The sequence below is a fragment of the Dendrobates tinctorius genome, unplaced genomic scaffold, assembly GCF_039654945.1.
Source record: "Dendrobates tinctorius isolate UK_male_01 unplaced genomic scaffold, ASM3965494v1 ptg000151l, whole genome shotgun sequence".
Taxonomy (NCBI): Eukaryota; Metazoa; Chordata; class Amphibia; order Anura; family Dendrobatidae; genus Dendrobates; species Dendrobates tinctorius.
This window is the reverse complement of record NW_027361818.1, coordinates 14911410-14930364: the sequence shown is the minus strand read 5'-3', so window position 1 is coordinate 14930364 and position 18955 is coordinate 14911410. Positions and strand designations below refer to the sequence as shown.

Below are 18955 nucleotides of genomic sequence, written 5' to 3'. Positions count from 1 at the left end.
TCCAATAGCTCAGATGAGGAGCATCCACAGCAGACATCGACATCGCAACAGCTGTTATCTGGCAGGCCCGGAGCACTCCAAAGACAGGTTCCAAACATCAAAAGAGTTGCTGGACAGCTTGTCCAGAGGGTCAAAAGATCACAGCGTGCTAGGCCGCAAAATGTCTGCCAAAGTAGGAAGAGTGCAGTGTGGCACTTTTTTGAACAAAATCCTCATGATCAGGCCAAGGTTATCTGTAAGAAGTGCGCAAAGACCTTTAGCCGAGGGAAAAATCTGAAAAATTTGAATACCAGTTGCATGCTTAGACATTTAACCAGCATGCACTTGCAAGCGTGGACACAACACCAAACCTCAAGTGCCACATGTGCAACTGATCACAACGAAGGTAGTCAGCAACGCTACATTGTTTCCCCCACTGTAAGCCCACCGGTTAGCACAGCAGCAAATGTTGAGGTGTCGTTGCAAGACCACAGCAGTCAGGGAATCCCACTGTTATATCAACGAAAGACTGATTCTAGGCCATCAGAAAGAACACCAACTCCATCACCATCATCAACCCTCTCTCAGTCCGCCCTGTCCACCGCTACTTCCACCATATTCAGCTCTCAAGTCCAGCTCACCCTCCCAGACACTATGAGTAGGTCAAGAAAGTACTCAGTCTCTCATCCGCGTACACTATGTTTGAACGCCCACATTGCCAAACTAATCTCGTTTGAGATGATGCCCTTTCGGTTGGTGGAAAGCGCAGCTTTCCGCGAACTCATGGCCTATGCAGTACCACGCTATGACCTACCCAGTCGCCACTTCTTCTCTCGCAAAGCCATCCCAGCCCTCCACCATCATGTGAAAGACCGCATTGTCCATGCACTCAAGCAGTCAGTGAGCGGAAAGGTGCACCTCACAACTGATGCATGGTCCAGTCGGCATGGCCAGGGCCGTTACGTGTCCATCACTGCGCACTGGGTTAATTTGGTGGATGCAGGGTCCACAGGGGACAGCGGTGGTGGGACAGTGCTGCCTAGCCCACGGTATAGGAAACAGATGGCTGTAGGCGTTCGACCCTCCTCCTCCTCCTCCTCCTCCAGAAGCGAAAGCTCGTCCACAGAGCGCAGTCGTACGAGCACTCCATCTGCAGCTGCCACTGTTGCACACGATGTGTCCCCCTATCGAGCAGCTAGTGGAAAGCGTCAACAGGCTGTGTTGCAGATGATGTGTTTGGGCGACAGACACACCGCCGAGGTGCTGGCCGAGTACTTGAAGCGACAAACATGGCTGGGCAGTGTACATCTTGAGGCAGGCAAGGTAGTTAGTGATAACGGCCGTAATTTTGTGGCAGCCATAGCCCTTTCAAAACTCAGCCACATACCTTGCTTGGCTCACACCTTGAACCTGGTGATGCAGTGCTTCCTCAAAAATTATCCGGAGTTAACAGCCCTGCTCCAGAAGGTGCGTAGACTGTGCGCGCACATCCGCCGGTCGCCTGTACACTCCGTTCGTATGCAGAAGCTGCAGCGATTGCTCCACCTTCCCAACCACCGCCTCATTATCGACATTGCAACAAGGTGGAACTCCACCCTGCACATGGTTGAGCGGCTGTGCGAGCAGAGGCAGGCCATAATGCATTTGTGGGAGGATACACAGCCAGGCACTTTGAGAGCAGACATGGAGTTGACAGGTGTGCAGTGGTCGAAGCTGAAAGACCTTTGTAAAGTCCTTCAGTGTTTTGAGGAATGCACACGGCTGGTAAGCGCAGACGACGCCATCCTAAGCATGAGCATCCCACTTATGCGTCTGCTCATGCAAACTTTGACGCACCTTAAGGAGCAGGCGTCTGCAGCCAATGTTGATGAGGAGGAAGAGGAGGAGGGAATCCTTGATGACATTCAGCCATTGTCTGCTCAGGGACCTCTCCTGGACGAGGTGGAGGTAGAAGAGGAAGAGGAGGAGGATGATGGGGATGATTACTTAGGGGAGGAGGATGCATCTCGTGGGGCAAGTGAAAATGTTGGCGTGGCAAGGTCTGGTACAGGGTTTGTGCGTGACTGGAGGGATGTGGATTTGCCAGAAAGTGCTCCTCCAACCAGCACTCGCAGTGCATCATTGACACCGGGAACATTGGCCCACATGTCAGATTATGCCTTGCAGATCCTAAAAAGGGACCCCCGCATTGCCAAAATGATGAACGATGACGACTACTGGTTGGCCAGCATCCTGGATCCACGCTATAAAGGCAAATTACAAAACATCATGCCACAGGAGAACCTTGACCTAATATTGGCTAATAAACAAGCAACTCTGGTAAATCGGTTGCTTGAGGCATTCCCAGCACACAGCAGCGGTGATGGTTCTCACACGAGCCGTACGGGCCAGGGGCAGCTTGGCAGAGGTGTTCGTGGTGCACACAGCAGAAGTGGCGTTGGAGTCAGGGGTTTCATGACAATGTTGTGGACTGATTTTTCAAATACCGCTCACACAACTGGTAATACTGCATCGATGGAAAGTGACAGGAGACAGCAGTTGTCAACTATGGTTACAAACTACTTTTCCTCCCATATCGATGTTCTCCCACACAGGTCATTCCCCTTTGACTATTGGGCCGCTAAACTGGACACCTGGCCTGAATTGGCCCAATATGCCTTACAGGAGCTCGCTTGCCCAGCTGCAAGTGTGCTATCGGAAAGAGTCTTCAGTGCAGCTGGATCAATCCTGACAGAAAAAAGGACCCGTCTGTCAACCCAAAATGTGGATGATCTAACCTTCATTAAAATGAACCACGCATGGGTTTCCAAGGATTTTGTCCCACCTTCTCCTGATGACACAGGGTGACAGAAAAATGGCTTGCTTTGGTCCACCTCTTCCTGGTACTTCACCTATTTCGCCTTTTGCATCAGCTGAATGTCCAACATCAACATATTCCACTTTCTAAAACTCCCTAACTGTGCTGCCTCCCCCCCCATGGCCGGGGTCACCACCTACCGCACGACACCGTGCGAGTGCCGTTGCCCTGGACAGGTGGGTAGGCAGACTCTTGGGCGCGGGCACTGGCACAGGGTCCCTCATAGTGCAATCAAGTGTCTCTGACGGTGGTGGTGCACACCCGCCATCAGACACACCGCTGTACTATGAGGGGCCCAGTGCCAGTACCAACGCCCACGAGTGGGCCCCCCTTGCTTGGGCAGGGCCCAAGCATTTGCAATCTTTACCTCTCCCTGCTCCTCCGCTGTGTAATCTGGGCCGTCAAATCCATACTGTGCCTGACACCGTCTGAGCCTGCCTCCTGAGACATATATTTTGAATGTGTACGCTATCCATACATGTTATCCAGGGATACGGTACCCTTTCTAACCTTTGTGCAATCACGTGCAATCCATACTGGGCCTAACACCGTCTGAGCCTGCCTCATGCTGTATAGACATATATTTTGAATGTGTACGCTATCCAAACATGTTATCCAGGGATACGGTACCCTTTCTAACCTTTGTGCAATCACGTGCAATCCATACTGGGCCTAACACCGTCTGAGCCTGCCTCATTCTGTATAGACATATATTTTGAATGTGTACGCTATCCATACATGTTATCCAGGGATACGGTACCCTTTCTAACCTTTGTGCAATCACGTGCAATCCATACTGGGCCTAACACCATCTGAGCCTGCCTCCTGAGACATATATTTTGAATGTGTAAGCTATCCATACATGTTATCCAGGGATACGGTACCCTTTCTAACCTTTGTGCAATCACGTGCAATCCATACTGGGCCTAACACCGTCTGAGCCTGCCTCCTGAGACATATATTTTGAATGTGTACGCTATCCATACATGTTATCCGGGGAAACGGTACCCTTTCTCACCTTTGTGCAATCACGTGCAATCCATACTGGGCCTAACACCGTCTGAGCCTGCCTCATGCTGTATAGACATATTTTTTGAATGTGTATGCTATCCATACATGTTATCCGGGGAAACGGTACCCTTTCTAACCTTTGTGCAATCACGTGCAATCCATACTGGGCCTAACACCATCTGAGCCTGCCTCCTGAGACATATATTTTGAATGTGTACGCTATCCATACATGTTATCCAGGGATACGGTACCCTTTCTAACCTTTGTGCAATCACGTGCAATCCATACTGGGCCTAACACCGTCTGAGCCTGCCTCCTGAGACATATATTTTGAATGTGTACGCTATCCATACATGTTATCCGGGGAAACGGTACCCTTTCTGACCTTTGTGCAATCACGTGCAATCCATACTGGGCCTAACACCGTCTGAGCCTGCCTCCTGAGACATATATTTTGAATGTGTACGCTATCCATACATGTTATCCAGGGATACGGTACCCTTTCTAACCTTTGTGCAATCACGTGCAATCCATACTGGGCCTAACACCGTCTGAGCCTGCCTCATGCTGTATAGACATATATTTTGAATGTGTACGCTATCCATACATGTTATCCAGGGATACGGTACCCTTTCTAACCTTTGTGCAATCACGTGCAATCCATACTGGGCCAAACACCGTCTGAGCCTGCCTCCTGAGACATATATTTTGAATGTGTACGCTATCCATACATGTTTTCCAGGGATATGGTACCCTTTCTAACCTTTGTGCAATCACGTGCAATCCATACTGGGCCTAACACCGTCTGAGCCTGCCTCCTGAGACATATATTTTGAATGTGTACGCTATCCATACATGTTATCCGGGGATACGGTACCCTTTCTAACCTTTGTGCAATCACGTGCAATCCATACTGGGCCTAACACCGTCTGAGCCTGCCTCATGCTGTATAGACATATATTTTGAATGTGTACGCTATCCATACATGTTATCCAGGGATACAGTACCCTTTCTAACCTTTGTGCAATCACGTGCAATCCATACTGGGCCTAACACCGTCTGAGCCTGCCTCCTGAGACATATATTTTGAATGTGTACGCTATCCATACATGTTATCCGGGGATACGATACCCTTTCTAACCTTTGTGCAATCACGTGCAATCCATACTGGGCCTAACACCGTCTGAGCCTGCCTCCTGAGACATATATTTTGAATGTGTACGCTATCCATACATGTTATCTGGGGATACGGTACCCTTTCTAACCTTTGTGCAATCACGTGCAATCCATACTGGGCCTAACACCGTCTGAGCCTGCCTCATGCTGTATAGACATATATTTTGAATGTGTACGCTATCCATAAATGTTATCCAGGGATACGGTACCCTTTCTAACCTTTGTGCAATCACGTGCAATCCATACTGGGCCTAACACCGTCTGAGCCTGCCTCCTGAGACATATATTTTGAATGTGTACGCTATCCATACATGTTATCTGGGGATACGGTACCCTTTCTCACCTTTATGCAATCACGTGTAATCCATACTGGGCGTGAGAACGGCTGGCGCGCTGTTAAGCAAGCTACAGCACCTGTCCAGACAAGTACAGGGATTCCCTAGCGAGGAGACTTATTTGATTGTTTTCAATGTTGGGACAGCAATTTTTGGGGAGCACTATACTCTGGAGAATGATAGATGAGGCCCACCATACACTGGAACATTCCAAAGGTGGACATCAGACACTGGAGCAGCATTTACAGGGCCCATTATACACTAGAGCATTAGAAATGGGGCCCATTATGTTTGGAGCATTATTTGGGCCCATAAGACAGTGGAGCTTCATCCATGGGGACCAACATATACTGTAGCATTATGTGGAGCTCATCATATACTGTTTCAAACATTATATGGGACCAATGATTCTGTATGGAGAAATAGATGGGCCTCGTCATGAGATGTAAAAAGTGAGGTATTTTTCATTGTACTATACCGCTATTTCTCTGCCGTATCGGAGCATGATGAGTTGTGGTATGTGTTAAAGGGGCGCTCTTTCGCCCAGGGCACATGAAAACCTGCAGCCAGCCCTCCCCCCCCACAACTTTAGCCAAATAACCCCCATTTTTCAGTGCGTAACTTGTATTATGAAGTTAATTAAGGTTGACAAGCTTAAGGCTACTTTCACACATCAGGTTTTCGTCGTCAGGCGCGATCCGGCGTCGTGCCGGAATGCCGGATCCGGCAAATGTTTTGTAAAACCTGATGTGCCGGATCCGGTTTTCTGCCGGATCCGTCTTGTTCTTGACAGACAAAACCGGATCCGTCTCATCCGGTTCATCCGTTTTTCTATCCGTTTTTCGACGGATTACGCCGGATCTGGTTTTTAAAATTGACCCTTGTGGCCTTCCGAACGGGATTGGCTACTGGAAAACTATATATAGCATGTTCCTACAGCCCTTCTTTGACAGGTTGTAGAGGAGAAAGTGCAGGTTGGAGAGAAGAGCAAGTTACTGGCGAAGATGGATGTTGTCATTGGAAATATTACCACTAGAAGTTCTGTGACGGTTTCAGTAATGAGGGACAATTTTGCACTATACTTTATGTCACCTCAAGGCAGAGTACACTGGCAGGATGACAGAGTGTGAAAGATTTGTCCCCTAACCAAACTTGTGTACCTTCTGGACCAACAGTATATACCTTTGCCAACCAAAGTTGGCTATCTTGTCATGGTCTTACTATTTTTAGCTTTAGGCCACAGGTGTGTACCTGGTTGTGTTTTATGCAAAGTATTTCACCTTTTAACAAAAGTTGTGTACATTGTTAGGAAATCACCAACAATAAACACAACTTTTCAGGTGAAATACTTTGCTTCAAACACAACCAGGAACACAACTGTGGCAAAAAGCTAAAATTTACCCACAGTTATATACCTGGTTTTGAATACCTTTTTACCTTTTAAATACCCTGTATTTAACCTTTTTTTTAAACATATTTCGCCGCAGAAAGAAATGACAGACAACCAGTGTAAACAATAATTTAACTTTTATTTAAAATATTTTTTTTTTGTAAACTGTTTTTAAAGTTAAAAAAACTTTTTTAATAAAGGTTTGAAACCAACTGGGCATTTTTATTACAAAACACATCATAAATCTGTGTAGTGTGGGGTGGAAATACTGCTGGAGGGGCTGCGGGACACTTCGACAATGGGAGTGTGGAGAGAGGACTGGGATCGTGGTGGGGAAGGAACAGTTAGAGGTGATGGTGTGGAAAAAGCTACAGAATGGGTGGACATGTGGGAGGCAGAAGAGCTGGTGGGCGGTGGAGTGGAGGGTTGGGCAGGGACTGTAGGAGCAGATGATGTTGATGGAAAGTTGTATGGGGAAGGAGTTTGGTACGGGGAAGGAGTTTGGTACGGGGCAGGTTGCTGGAAGTGGGGAGATGTCTGGTACTGGGGAGGTTGCTGGTACTGGGAAGGTTGCTGGTACTGGTGAGGTTGCTGGTATGTAATAGGAGGGGGAGGATGGAAGGTGGCTGGAGGGGGTGCAGATGTAATAGGAGGGGGAGGATGGAAAGTGGCTGGAGGGGGTGCAGATGTAATAGGAGGGGGAGGATGGAAAGTGGCTGGAGGGGGTGCAGGTGGAGGAACTACAGTGGTGGGAGGTGGAGGTTGGGAGGTAACCTGCTGTAGAGCACCATGGCACGAATGCATTACATGCATCTGCTGGGTAGGAGATAGTGTTGCCATGCGCTCCACAACAGACCTGAAAAAGGTGTGGTTTGGCGAAGATCTTGCTTCTGAATGCATGGTTTGCAGCAGTGTCTTCACCTCCAGAATGCTGGAGTTGATCTGCTGAAAGCCTGCGGAGATTTGCTCTGACAAGACTTTTAGACAGTTCTGGAAAGATGCATTCAGATGCAAGAACTCTTGCGCATAACTCTTTTCCTGACCCCTCTGCCGCTGCCGCCCAGTACCCACAGGTGTACTAGAGGTGGCAGGGGCAGAAGGGTGGGGTAAAGGGAAAGCGATCTCCTCACCAGCAGCTTCATGTAATGTAGGCGGCCACGATGCTCCTGTGCTGGTGGATGGGACAGATGGGTCGAATGTGTGGGAAGGCTGGGAAGGTGCAGATGTACCGGGGCGGTCGAAGTGTCCCTCGGTGCCGGTCTCCTCAGGGATCGCCTCAGAAGGGTCCAATCGTGCAGGCTCCCGAGTGCTGCTCACCGTGCTGTGGAATAAAGAGAAAAAAAAACAATTAAAATACTGACATGGTATGGCCCTGGCTGAAAAAAAAATTTACATCTAACATTTTTTTTCACATGTGGTGTGTAATATTTACCTTCTAGTGACCATTGTTTCCCGGAGGAACGACAGGGCTTGTGCGTACTTGTACTTGCTCCTGAGTCCTCCAGATCCACTCGGGGCCCGCATCTCTTTATTGAACTCCTTCTTGAAACGATCCCTCACAGACCGCCACCGATTCACAATTCTGTTCCCTGAAACGAGAAAGGAGTGGTTAGTATACAAAATCAGTGTTTCACAAACTCCAGTCCTCATGGTCCCCAGGGGTCAGGTTTTCAGGATTTCCATAGTAATTAGAAATCCTGAACACATGATCCGTGGGGACCACGAGGACTGGAGTTCGGGAAACACTGGTTTACATCAAGCAACCGGTACTGTATATACTTACGCTCTTTAATCTGGGCCCGAACATCGAGGTCCTCCCAGCGGCCCACAAGGAGCGAACAGATTTCCTCCCAGAGTCGTCGGGTAACGATAAGGTCAGCATGGCGGCGGTCAGCCATATTCCAGAGCGGCTCCCTTTCTCTGACGAGATCGATGAGGTGGTCCACATCGAGTCCTCCATCCTCACCGTCAGAGTCGGGAGCACGCTGTGAAGGCTGTTAAAGAAAAAGACAAAAATAACATAATTAGCCTCCACAAAAGAAATGAAATAAAAAGTGCAAAAAAACAAAGCAAAAATATTTATACTTACACGCTGGTGACCGCCGCGTTGCTGTCGCCGACGACCCTGGGAGGCACTGCGAGGACCTCTTGGCCGAGCACCAGATTCGGAAGACTAGAGAAGAAAACAAAAAATGTTATGTCTTTGGATGTAGGCATTTGTTTGCTGTGTGTGGTCTGCAGAACATTGTTTTCTATGTGTTGTGTGTAGTGTGATGTTGTGTTTCTGCGTTTGATGCAAAAAACTTACCAATTGTGAGCCCACTCCAAGTGTCTGTCCACCCCTTCCTTCTTCTTCTGGGAGCTCCTCTTCATCTTGTGAATCCTGTTTTGAAATAAAAGGCAATGAATAGACATATATTACAGAGATGATGGATTTTGGAAATAAAAACTTACCGTCAAACGCTGACGATGCGAGGGAGGGCTCCCAGAAGAAGATGTGCTGTCTTACTGATGGCCAGACTCCATGGCTGTGGGTGGTGTTCCAGCTGCTGCCATTGCTGCTGCTGCTGCTGCATCTATTGGGCGGCTGTTAAATAAAGAGAAACAAAGGGCCAATGAATATCTTGATATTCAATAGCCCTAGTTTGGAGGAATGGGGGATTTGATAATTACCGTCTCTCATCTGCTGCTGGCCTCCCCTCCTCAGCATGTTCCATTTGCTGCTCCATTTGGGGTGGTGGTGGTGCTGATGGTGCTGCAGTGGTCTCCTGCCTTCTGCTGCGCTTGGTTGCTTTCTTGGGTGGCATGTTGGGTGTGGCTGTGGGTCCCACTGTCTTGCTTTTATATATGTCTTGTGGGCAGAGCTACTGAGCATGCTCAGACCAAAAAAAACGGATCCGGCCACCGGATCCGGCCACCGGATCAGGCGCATTGCGGCGCTCATAGGCTTTCATTGTGTGAAAAAGCCGGACGCGCCGGATCCAGCGTGTCCGGCTTTTTCGCCGGAGACAAAAAACGTTACAGTAGCCGTTTTTTCCAGACGCCGGATCGCGACACATTGCCGGATCCGGCGAAAACCGGATGAAACGCATGGCCATCCGGCACGATCCGGCGCAAATGCAAGTCAATGGGAGGGAAACCGGATCCGGCATTGCATTTCGCCGGATCCGGTTTCTGTCAAAAGCGCCGGATCGCGCCTGACGGCGAAAACCTGATGTGTGAAAGAGGCCTAAGAAAGAAGAATTGATGCTTTTGGCATTCATTTGGGCACTGTAGGTGTGTTTCCTGTCCTCCTCTCACTGCCGACTTTTATTCCCCATTGACTTACATTGGGTTTCGTGTTTCGGGACGACCCCGACTTTTCCCTATAATAGGACGATCTTGCTCGACCCGACTTTTGGAAAAGTCGGGTTTCACGAAACGAAACGCGACCCTAAAAAACCAAAAGTCGCTCAACTCTACTTTTTAGTGTACAGAGGATTTCATTTTTGGGATTTATTTTGTCTCCGTCAACTATTGAAATGGACCCGGCCAAGGTACAGGCCATTTATGATTGGGTTCAGCCCACTTCTTTGAAGGCCCTCCAGAAGTTTTTGGGTTTTGCTAATTTTTATCGTAAATTTATAGCTAACTTTTCTGGTGTTGCCAAACCATTGACTGATTTGACTAAGAAGGGTGCTGATGTGCTGAATTGGTCTCCAGAGGCTGTTTCTTCCTTTTAGGAGCTGAAGCGGAGGTTCACTTCTGCTCCGGTTTTGCGGCAACCTGATGTCTCACTCCCGTTTCAGGTAGAGGTGGACGCTTCTGAGATTGGTGCAGGAGCTGTTTTGTCCCAAAAAGATCCGGTAACATCTAAAATGAATCCCTGTGCTTTCTTTTCCCGAAAGTTCTCCCCATCCGAATGCAACTATGATGTGGGGAATCGGGAACTGTTAGCCATGAAATGGGCATTTGAGGAGTGGAGACATTGGTTGGAGGGAGCTAAACATCAAGTCGTGGTCCTTACTGACCACAAGAGTTAGATTTACCTTGAGTCGGCCAAACGTTTGAATCCTAGACAGGCTAGGTGGGCCTTGTTTTTCACACTTTTTGATTTTGTGGTCTTTTTTCTTCCGGGCACTAAGAATGTCAAGGCAGACGCCCTCTCTAGGAGTTTCTTTGCTGATTCTCCTACTGTGACCAAGCCTGCTACCATCTTAGGTGAGGGGGTAGTTCTTTCTGCCATCTCGCCCGATTTGAGACGTGCTCTGGAAGAGTTTCAGGAGGACAAACCTGAGCGTTGTCCCATTGGAAAATTGTATGTTCCTGACCAGTGGAGGAAGAGAGTAATGTCTGAAGTTTATTGCTCCGCATTGGCTGGTCATCCAGGTATTTTTGGTACTAGAGATTTGGTGAGTCAGTCTTTTTGGTGGCCCGCCTTGTCTCGTGATGTCAGGAATTTTGTGCAGTCCTGTGGGACTTGCTCCCGGTCTAAACCTTGTTCTCGCTCTAGTGGGTTGTTGATCCCTTTTCCGGTGCCCAGGAGGCCATGGACCCATATTTCAATGGATTTTATTTCTGATATGCCTGTCTCTCAGAGAATGACTGTTATTTGGGTGATTTGTGAGAGATTCTCTAAGATGGTCCTTCTTGTACCATTCCCTAAGTTGCCATCTTCCTCAGAGTTGGTGCCCTTGTTTTTGCAACAGGTGGTTCGCTTGCATGGGATTCCTGAGAACATTGTGTCTGACAGAGGAGTTCAGTTTGTTTCTTGATTTTGGAGGACTTTTTGTTCCAAGCTGGGAATTCAGTTGTCCTTCTCCTCTGCGTTTCACCCTCAGACCAATGGGCAGACGGAGAGAACAAACCAGACTTTGGAGTTTTATTTGAGATGTTTTATTTCTGCTGATCAGGATGATTAGGTTTCATTTTTGCCCTTGGCCGAATTTGCTTTAAATAATAGAGCTAGTTCTGCCACTTTGATGTCACCTTTTTTTTGTAACTTTGGGTTTCATCCTCGATTCTCTTCAGGGCAGGTGGAGTCTTCTGCCTTCCCAGGTGTTGACACTGTGGTGGAGAGAATGCACCAGATCTGGGACCAAGTGGTGGATAAGTTGTCTCTCTCCCAGGAAAAGGCCCAGCGGTTTTCCAACCGTCAGAGGACCATTGGTCCCCGGTTTAAGGTGGGTGATATGGTTTGGTTGTCATCAAAGAATATCTCTATGAAGGTGGCTTCTCCAAAGTTTAAACCTAGATTTATTGGACCTTACATGATTTTGGAGATTCTTAATCTGGTCTCTTTTCGATTGGCTCTTCCTGTTACATTCAAGATCCATAACGTGTTTCATAAGTCTCTGTTAAAGAGGTTTGTTGAGCCAGTAGTTCCTGTGGTGGCACCTCCTGACCCTGTATTGGTTGAAGGTAATGTGGAATATGAGGTTGAGAAGATACTGGATTCTCGTCTGGCTAGACGGAGACTCCAGTATTTGGTTAAGTGGAAGGGTTATGGCCAGGAGGATAATTCTTTGGTCTCTGCATCCGATATTCATGCCGAAAGATTGGTTCGTGCATTTCATCGGGCCCATCCTGATCGCCCTGGTGGCGTGGATGAGGGTTCGGTGACCACTCCTCAAGGGGGAGGTACTGTTATGAGCTCATTTTCTCCTTCACCTTTGATGTCCCATGAAATCCCTCTGCTGGTGAAAGGAGGTAGTGAAATTGATTTGGATGGGAAAAACCTGTCATCTGAACAGGTGGAGTGTGATTGGACATCCGGAATCTCTGATTGGATATAAGGCCGCCGACGCCCTGCTGGGTTGCTGGTGATCCTCTCTGCTCTGAGCTCTGGCCTCCAGTTTAGTCCTGTCTACTAAAGCTAAGTTTTTGCTCTGCTATTGTTCCATGACATTTTGTCTGGTTTACTTAGTGTTTGTATTCAGCCAGCCCTGGTTGGGACTGGCTGAACTCCATTTTTGTCTCTGATCAGTTGATCTCTTTGCTCTGTTTTCAGAATATACTTGAGTGCTGATATAGTGATTTTGAAGTCTAGTGACTTCAGGGCCTTTTCTATCAGATGTGTTGGACATTATTTTTGGCAGGGTTTTTGCGTGATTGCAGACAGTTGCTTTTCTTTCCTGTCCTATCTAGTTAGTGAGGGCCCCATCGTTTGCTCAGCCTGTCTTTCTGTCTGTGTTTGTGTTTTCATCTGTTTTCACCATCAATACATGTTGGGGGCTGTCTATTGCTTTGGGGTCTGCTCTGGGGCAGTTTAGATTTCCCCTTTCTTTAGGCTTATTTAGTTCTCCGGCTGTGAACGAGGTGTCTAGGACCACCGTAGGAACCCCCCATGGCTACTGTTAGTTGTTGTGAATAGGATCAGGGGTCTGCAATCCGCTAGCTACCAACCTCTCCGGTTTTCTGGACTTAGCTTGTATTTTTGTTTTTTCCTCCTCCGGTGACTCATTCATAACAGTCCCCCTCCTGAAATTTCGACCACTCCCATGCCCCATGAACAAGTTTGCATAAGAGTGGGCACAAGAGGCCCCCATTGCAGTACCCCTCTGTTGCAAGAATATTTTTCCATTAAAAAGGAAGGCATTGTGATTCAGAATGAATCTCAATAGTATTAGAATAAATGATGCCATTTCACAACTTAAATTACTGTGTCGTAAATAGTTTTCTACAGCTCTTAAGCCATCTGTATGCTCAATGGAAGAATACAATGCCTCCACATTGGCGGTGACTAAAATCATTTCTTCTGTTAAATGCAAATTCTCCAGATGACCTAAAGCCGCGATAGTATCCTTAATAACCGATGGAATTTGTACTGCCAGTGGCTTCAAAAAATACTCCACCCCATCACAGATAATCTCACAAAGACCTTCATTGGCAGCAATTATGGGTCTACCTGGGGGATTGAAGGGATCTTTATGCACCTTAGGAATAAGGTAGAAAGTGGCCAATCTATAACTAAGTTTCTCATAGACCTCCAGGAGTTTCTTAGGGATGATGTTGTCTTCGTATGCCCTCCTTAAAATATTTACCTATTCCATTTGGAATTTAGTCAGGGGGTTATAAGTAAGTGGCTTATACTCAACAGAGTTATCAAGAATTTTGTATGCCTTAGCCTCATACATGGTATTTGGCCAAATAATGATGTCCCCCCCTTTATCGGCCATTTTTAAGACAACATCATCCCATTCCCTTAATTGCTGTAAGGCCTCACTCTCAATCCTAGTGAAATTGTTAAATGCCATATTTTTAGATTTTCTCAAATCCTCAATGTCAGAGGACACAATTTTAGTGAAAGTATCAACTGCAGGTACAGTGGTCAAAGGGGGAAATTTCTTTGACTTATTAAACAATCTTGTGGGAAAACCAGTACTTACTGTAGGAGAATTCTCCTCCATTAATGATTCCATAATTTCTAGAGCCTGTTGTTCCTCACTGCCTGAAATAACATCATCAGTTTCCCCTCTGCAATGCATCCTTTTCAAGACCAATTTTCTTGAAAAAAGGTTAAGGTCTTTTATAACCGTGAAAGGGTCTAAATCAAATGAAGGTGAAAAGATCAAGCCCTTAGACAACAATTTCTCTTGTGCTTCAGTCAAAGAATGTGAAGATAAATTAATTACCTTAACCCCATCCTTCTCCATTTTCCTCATAGGTGCATTTTTCTTATAAGCTTGTCTTGTTTTGGGGCCATACCTTCCTTCAAAGTTAGATCCCCCACTTTCACTCAAGGATGAAATGGAGGCCACAGAGGAGCTCCCTTGTGATCTGACCCATGGGCCATTTTATACCTCTCTTTACATAGTGGTTTACAGGACCTTCCAGTTGGTACTGCTCAGGCGCGGGCCTAGCGCTTAATTATCCCAATGCAGATGACACATGTTTACGGACCAATGGTGTTGATTGGTTAGGTGCTTAACCATTAGTGCCCCCTGCCCTGACTCGCCTCCGGAAATAGCATTGCGAAACAAGCGTCAGGGCAGCAGGAATGTCCGGGGATTCCCAACAACTCATACTCTAGGTAATTAACCTTTTATTCCTCACCCAATTTGTGGTTAGTGCCGCTTAGGAGTCATAATTTAGACGGGATGGTCACAAGTGATTGATTCATTACATGTCGGTTATAGACTATAGCATTCATTCACTTCCTCCATTATGGGACATTGCATCCTTGCTTCCCTCATTCCCTTTTATATGGATGTGCCTTAATGTCTATGACAGATTGTTGTAAGGGGATTTCCTATGGACTTTTTTAGTCCCTGGTTTTATTGTTTGACACCTTTCTGTTATACTCATGTGTTTTGTTCGTTTTTATGTCAATAAAAATGTGATTTTTTTAATTTATACCATTGTGTGTTACCAGATTTTTTTACTATTTGGTTACCATAAAGCGACTATCATCTTTAATCTTGCCGAACAGCCCTCACCAAAAGGCACCAACCAAGGCCTCGTTGTTCCACCCCAGCTCCGATGACAAGGTGCGGAAGCGTATGGCATATTGACCCACCATGAGAGAGCCCTGATGGAGGTTGAACAAGGAATCCGTAGTGGAAGCCAACCACCCAGGCTCATCAAAGACCCTTCGGAAGGTCTCCATAAAGGTCACCACACTGGAGACAATAGGGTCATCTCGCTCCCATAGGGGATTCACCCAGGAGAGAGCCTCTCCCTCCAAATGGGACACGATAAAGGCCACCTTAGCCCGGTCGGTGGGCTACTGTTGGGGTAACAATTCAAAGTGCAAGCGACACTGGTTGAGGAAAACCCGGTACAGCTTGGGGTCGCCACCATAGTGAGGTGGTTTCCCCAATCGGGGCGAGGGTTAAGGGGTAGGATCAGTGGCCAGAGAGGATGTCTGTGAGGAGGACACCTGCAAGGAGAGCAGGCGGTCATCCACGGAGGCCATGTAGGACAAGATATGAGCCTGCGTGCCGCGTTGCTGAACCAGCTCCTGCTGGAGACTGGCTAACTGAGAGGCATTCACAGGGTCCGCGGCCTGCAGGGCAGACAACGGAGAATCCATTGTCTTCATATAAGACATGATGCGAGTCTGGTTTTCTCGCAAGAACACCAACTCCTTCTGGGCAGCAGTCCCAGCGGGGTCCATGGCCTGAAGATGCTGTAACGCTTGAGGCGTCGTGTATCGAGAGTGAACCCAATGGACTGTAGTTCCAAACCTTCCTGGACCGAGCGCACCAGGTTTGACCAACCCCTATACAGGGATCATTTGGGAGCAGGCTCGGGAACCTCAAGAACCATGGATGCCAGGACCAGGGGTCGGCTTAGGAAGGAGGCAGGAGAACCATGGAGAAAAGACAAAAAGGAGCAGGAGAGGAGAACATAGGGACCAGAGGCAGCAAGGAGGCAATGAGACAGGAGGTAGGCAGATGGTGAGATAGCGGAGCAGTGAGGAGAGGTTAGAACTGGTAGCTGACAGAGGAGAGAGCCGGAGGCAATGGAGGCGGGACGGGAGCAAGTGAAGGTGCAGATGGAGGCAGGACCTGGGGGTACATGGAGCAGGTACAGGTCCTGGAAGAGAGGAAGAAAATGACGGGGTTAAGTTCCTTGCAGTGCGGAGCCAGGTGGTGACAGCAAGGCGGCCAAAAATGTTGCAGGTTAGTCACGATATTCAGGCGCCTCCACTAAGGGACGGTGGATTGAAATACCCGACGCCTGTCCATCATTGGACAGGCAACACAACCGGGTCATGTCACTGGAGGACGCAAGATAGGGGGAGCGAGCGCGGTCCGGCCCTAGGTGGCATGTGCAAGCATCGGGGGCGCGCGGTCGGCAGCAGGAGAGGAAGTGCGCCGGGGAGCCCGTGCAGACACTCGGATGGGAGCGCAGGCAGAAGACAGAGACAAGGCAGGAGCAGTGGCACGGCAGGTGGCGGGCCCGGCTGCGGTAAGGTGGAAGCCCGGGGAGCGGGACGCTCTAACACACAGTGCCATATAATAGGAAGATTTCAATATTATAAGTGAATAAAAACTTTGATGGGAAGAGGAGTGCGTCTTTAAAAAACTATATAGAGGAATTGTATAAAAAAAAAACAAAATATGGCATGAACTGAAAAAATTTTGTCATTAATTCATATCATTTATGATTTATTGTGACTATTCTGTCAAGAAAATCCAGAAGACAAATCTATAGTTCCTCCCTTTCCCCATCTTGAAATACAGTAATCAGCTAAGATAGTCTCATAAATATGTGTGCTACATTTAAGTATAGCCTTAACATTTTCTAAACATTTGTTGAAGAGTTCTCCTGATCTCCTTATTCCTCAGACTGTAAATGATGGGATTCATCATTGGAGTCACCAAAATGTACAGCAGAGATAAAAACTTATTCGTGCTCGATGATGTGTCATTGGATAGTGGCATGTAAACCATGAAGAGCGTTCCATAGTAGATGCATACAGTGGTGAGATGGGAGCCACACGTGGAGAAGACTTTTGACAAGCCACTGGTGGATGAAAGGATCATTATGATGAAGAAAATACTCAAATAGCTGATAAGAACTAAAGCAAAAGGGATGACACCTCCAATGATGGCTATTACAAAGTTAACCAAAGTCAAGAGGTAAGTGTCGGAAGTAGCCAAATCAAGAAGTAACTCAAAGTCACAGAAGAAGTGGTCTATTGTGTTGTTACCACAAAACTTCAGCCGCCAAACCAAAATCACCTCAAAGGAAAAGACAAAGTTCAAAAACCAGGAGCCAAGAACCATCTTGAAGCAAACATGAGGTTGCATTATAGAATTGTAGTGCATCGGGCGGCAAATGGCCAAGTACCGATCATAAGACATTACACTGATCAGAAAAAAGGGGTTAAAACCAAATATAAATACCATATGGAAATGGAAGATGCAGCTCCACACTGGCACCTCCTTCATGTCATATAGAATTACATTTAACATCATGGGCACTATGGTCGTAGTGGAAAGGATATCGGCTACAGCTAGATGCTTGAGAAAGTAGAACATTGGGGTATTGAGGTTGTGATTGGTGGACACCAACACTATAATAAGGAGGTTTCCAGCCAGTATTATCATGTAACAGAAGAAGAAAAGGATGAAGAGCAGAAATTTGTATTTATATAGACCTTTAAATCCAAGGAGCAGGAACTCTGTGACTTCAGTCTGGTTGACGTCGCACATTTTCTGTGAATACACTGAAAACAAGAGAAAATGATTGAAGTCTCTTTCTTGTAAGAAAGTGAATTATGTCAATAATGAAAGCATTAAAAGATCACAATAATCTACATGTAGAAAAAATGCCTCATACACAGATTATCGATCTTGATTAGCACCACGTTGAGTCAGAGGTGTATCTAGGCTTTCTGGCACCCGGGACAAGAATTCAGTTCAGCACCCCCCCAAGTACATATGCGACTTGCTCACTTAGTCATGTACCGACGAGCTGCTCTTCCTAATGCTCTCAATGTTCAGTGAAAAACAGAGAAGGAAGAGAAGCTCGTTGTCACAGGACCAGGGCCGGACTGGGACAAAAAAGCAGCCCTGCCACACAAATCCCACCAGCCCACAAACTATAACACTCATCAGCCCCAATCAGTGAATTTTTGCTATACTTTGTTGTCCCCTCATCACTCTCTTAAAGGAGTTAATTGAAGAGCCACAGGTGAATGGCACCACAGTGCGTATGATTGACCACAGCTCCATTTACATGGTGCTCTTCAAAGCTACGTTTCCCAGGATCATGGGGGTCCCAGCGGTCAGACCACAACAAACAGAAAGTCATCCCCTATACCCACATAATGCTCCATACAGTATTATGTGCCCCATATATTACTGCATACAGCATAATGGGCACCATATAATTCTTCTTACCATACCCTGCTGCTCTGGTCTCCTCAGTGTATTCTGATCCTCCGCACTGCTTGGCACAGGGACATCATTAAATTTACGTATATAATTGACCACTTGTACTAATAGTAATAGTGATTTGTTTGTACCCTGTGGTCTGGGGCTGGCCCACTTTATGGGGGTGCTCAGGGCATATGATTATACACCAGTAAAAAGTCTGAAAGGATCAATGTGACCAGTGCCACCTAGTTTCCTAGAAAGAAGAGAGAAAGAAAGAAAGAAAGAAAGAAAGAAAGAAAGAAAGAAAGAGGGGAAAGAAAGAACAGAGAGAGAAAGAAAGAAGAAAGAAAGAAGAAAGAAACAGAGGGAGAAAGAAAGAGGGGACAGAAAAAAAGAA

General features: G+C 47.0%; 1 protein-coding gene across 1 annotated transcript; it reads right to left on the bottom strand.

The window, feature by feature from the left end:
• Nucleotides 1–16968: 16968 nt before the first annotated feature.
• On the bottom strand, nucleotides 16969–17892 carry LOC141049931 (olfactory receptor 1E16-like). Its single transcript, XM_073546773.1, has one exon. It carries the CDS (start codon nucleotides 17890–17892, stop codon nucleotides 16969–16971), a length of 924 nt encoding a protein of 307 aa, XP_073402874.1.
• Nucleotides 17893–18955: the final 1063 nt, after the last annotated feature.

Bases quoted from the DNA above. Each gene is read 5' to 3' on its own strand.
- LOC141049931 (XM_073546773.1), bottom strand. From the start codon at position 17,892: ATGTGCGACGTCAACCAGACTGAAGTCACAGAGTTCCTGCTCCTTGGA.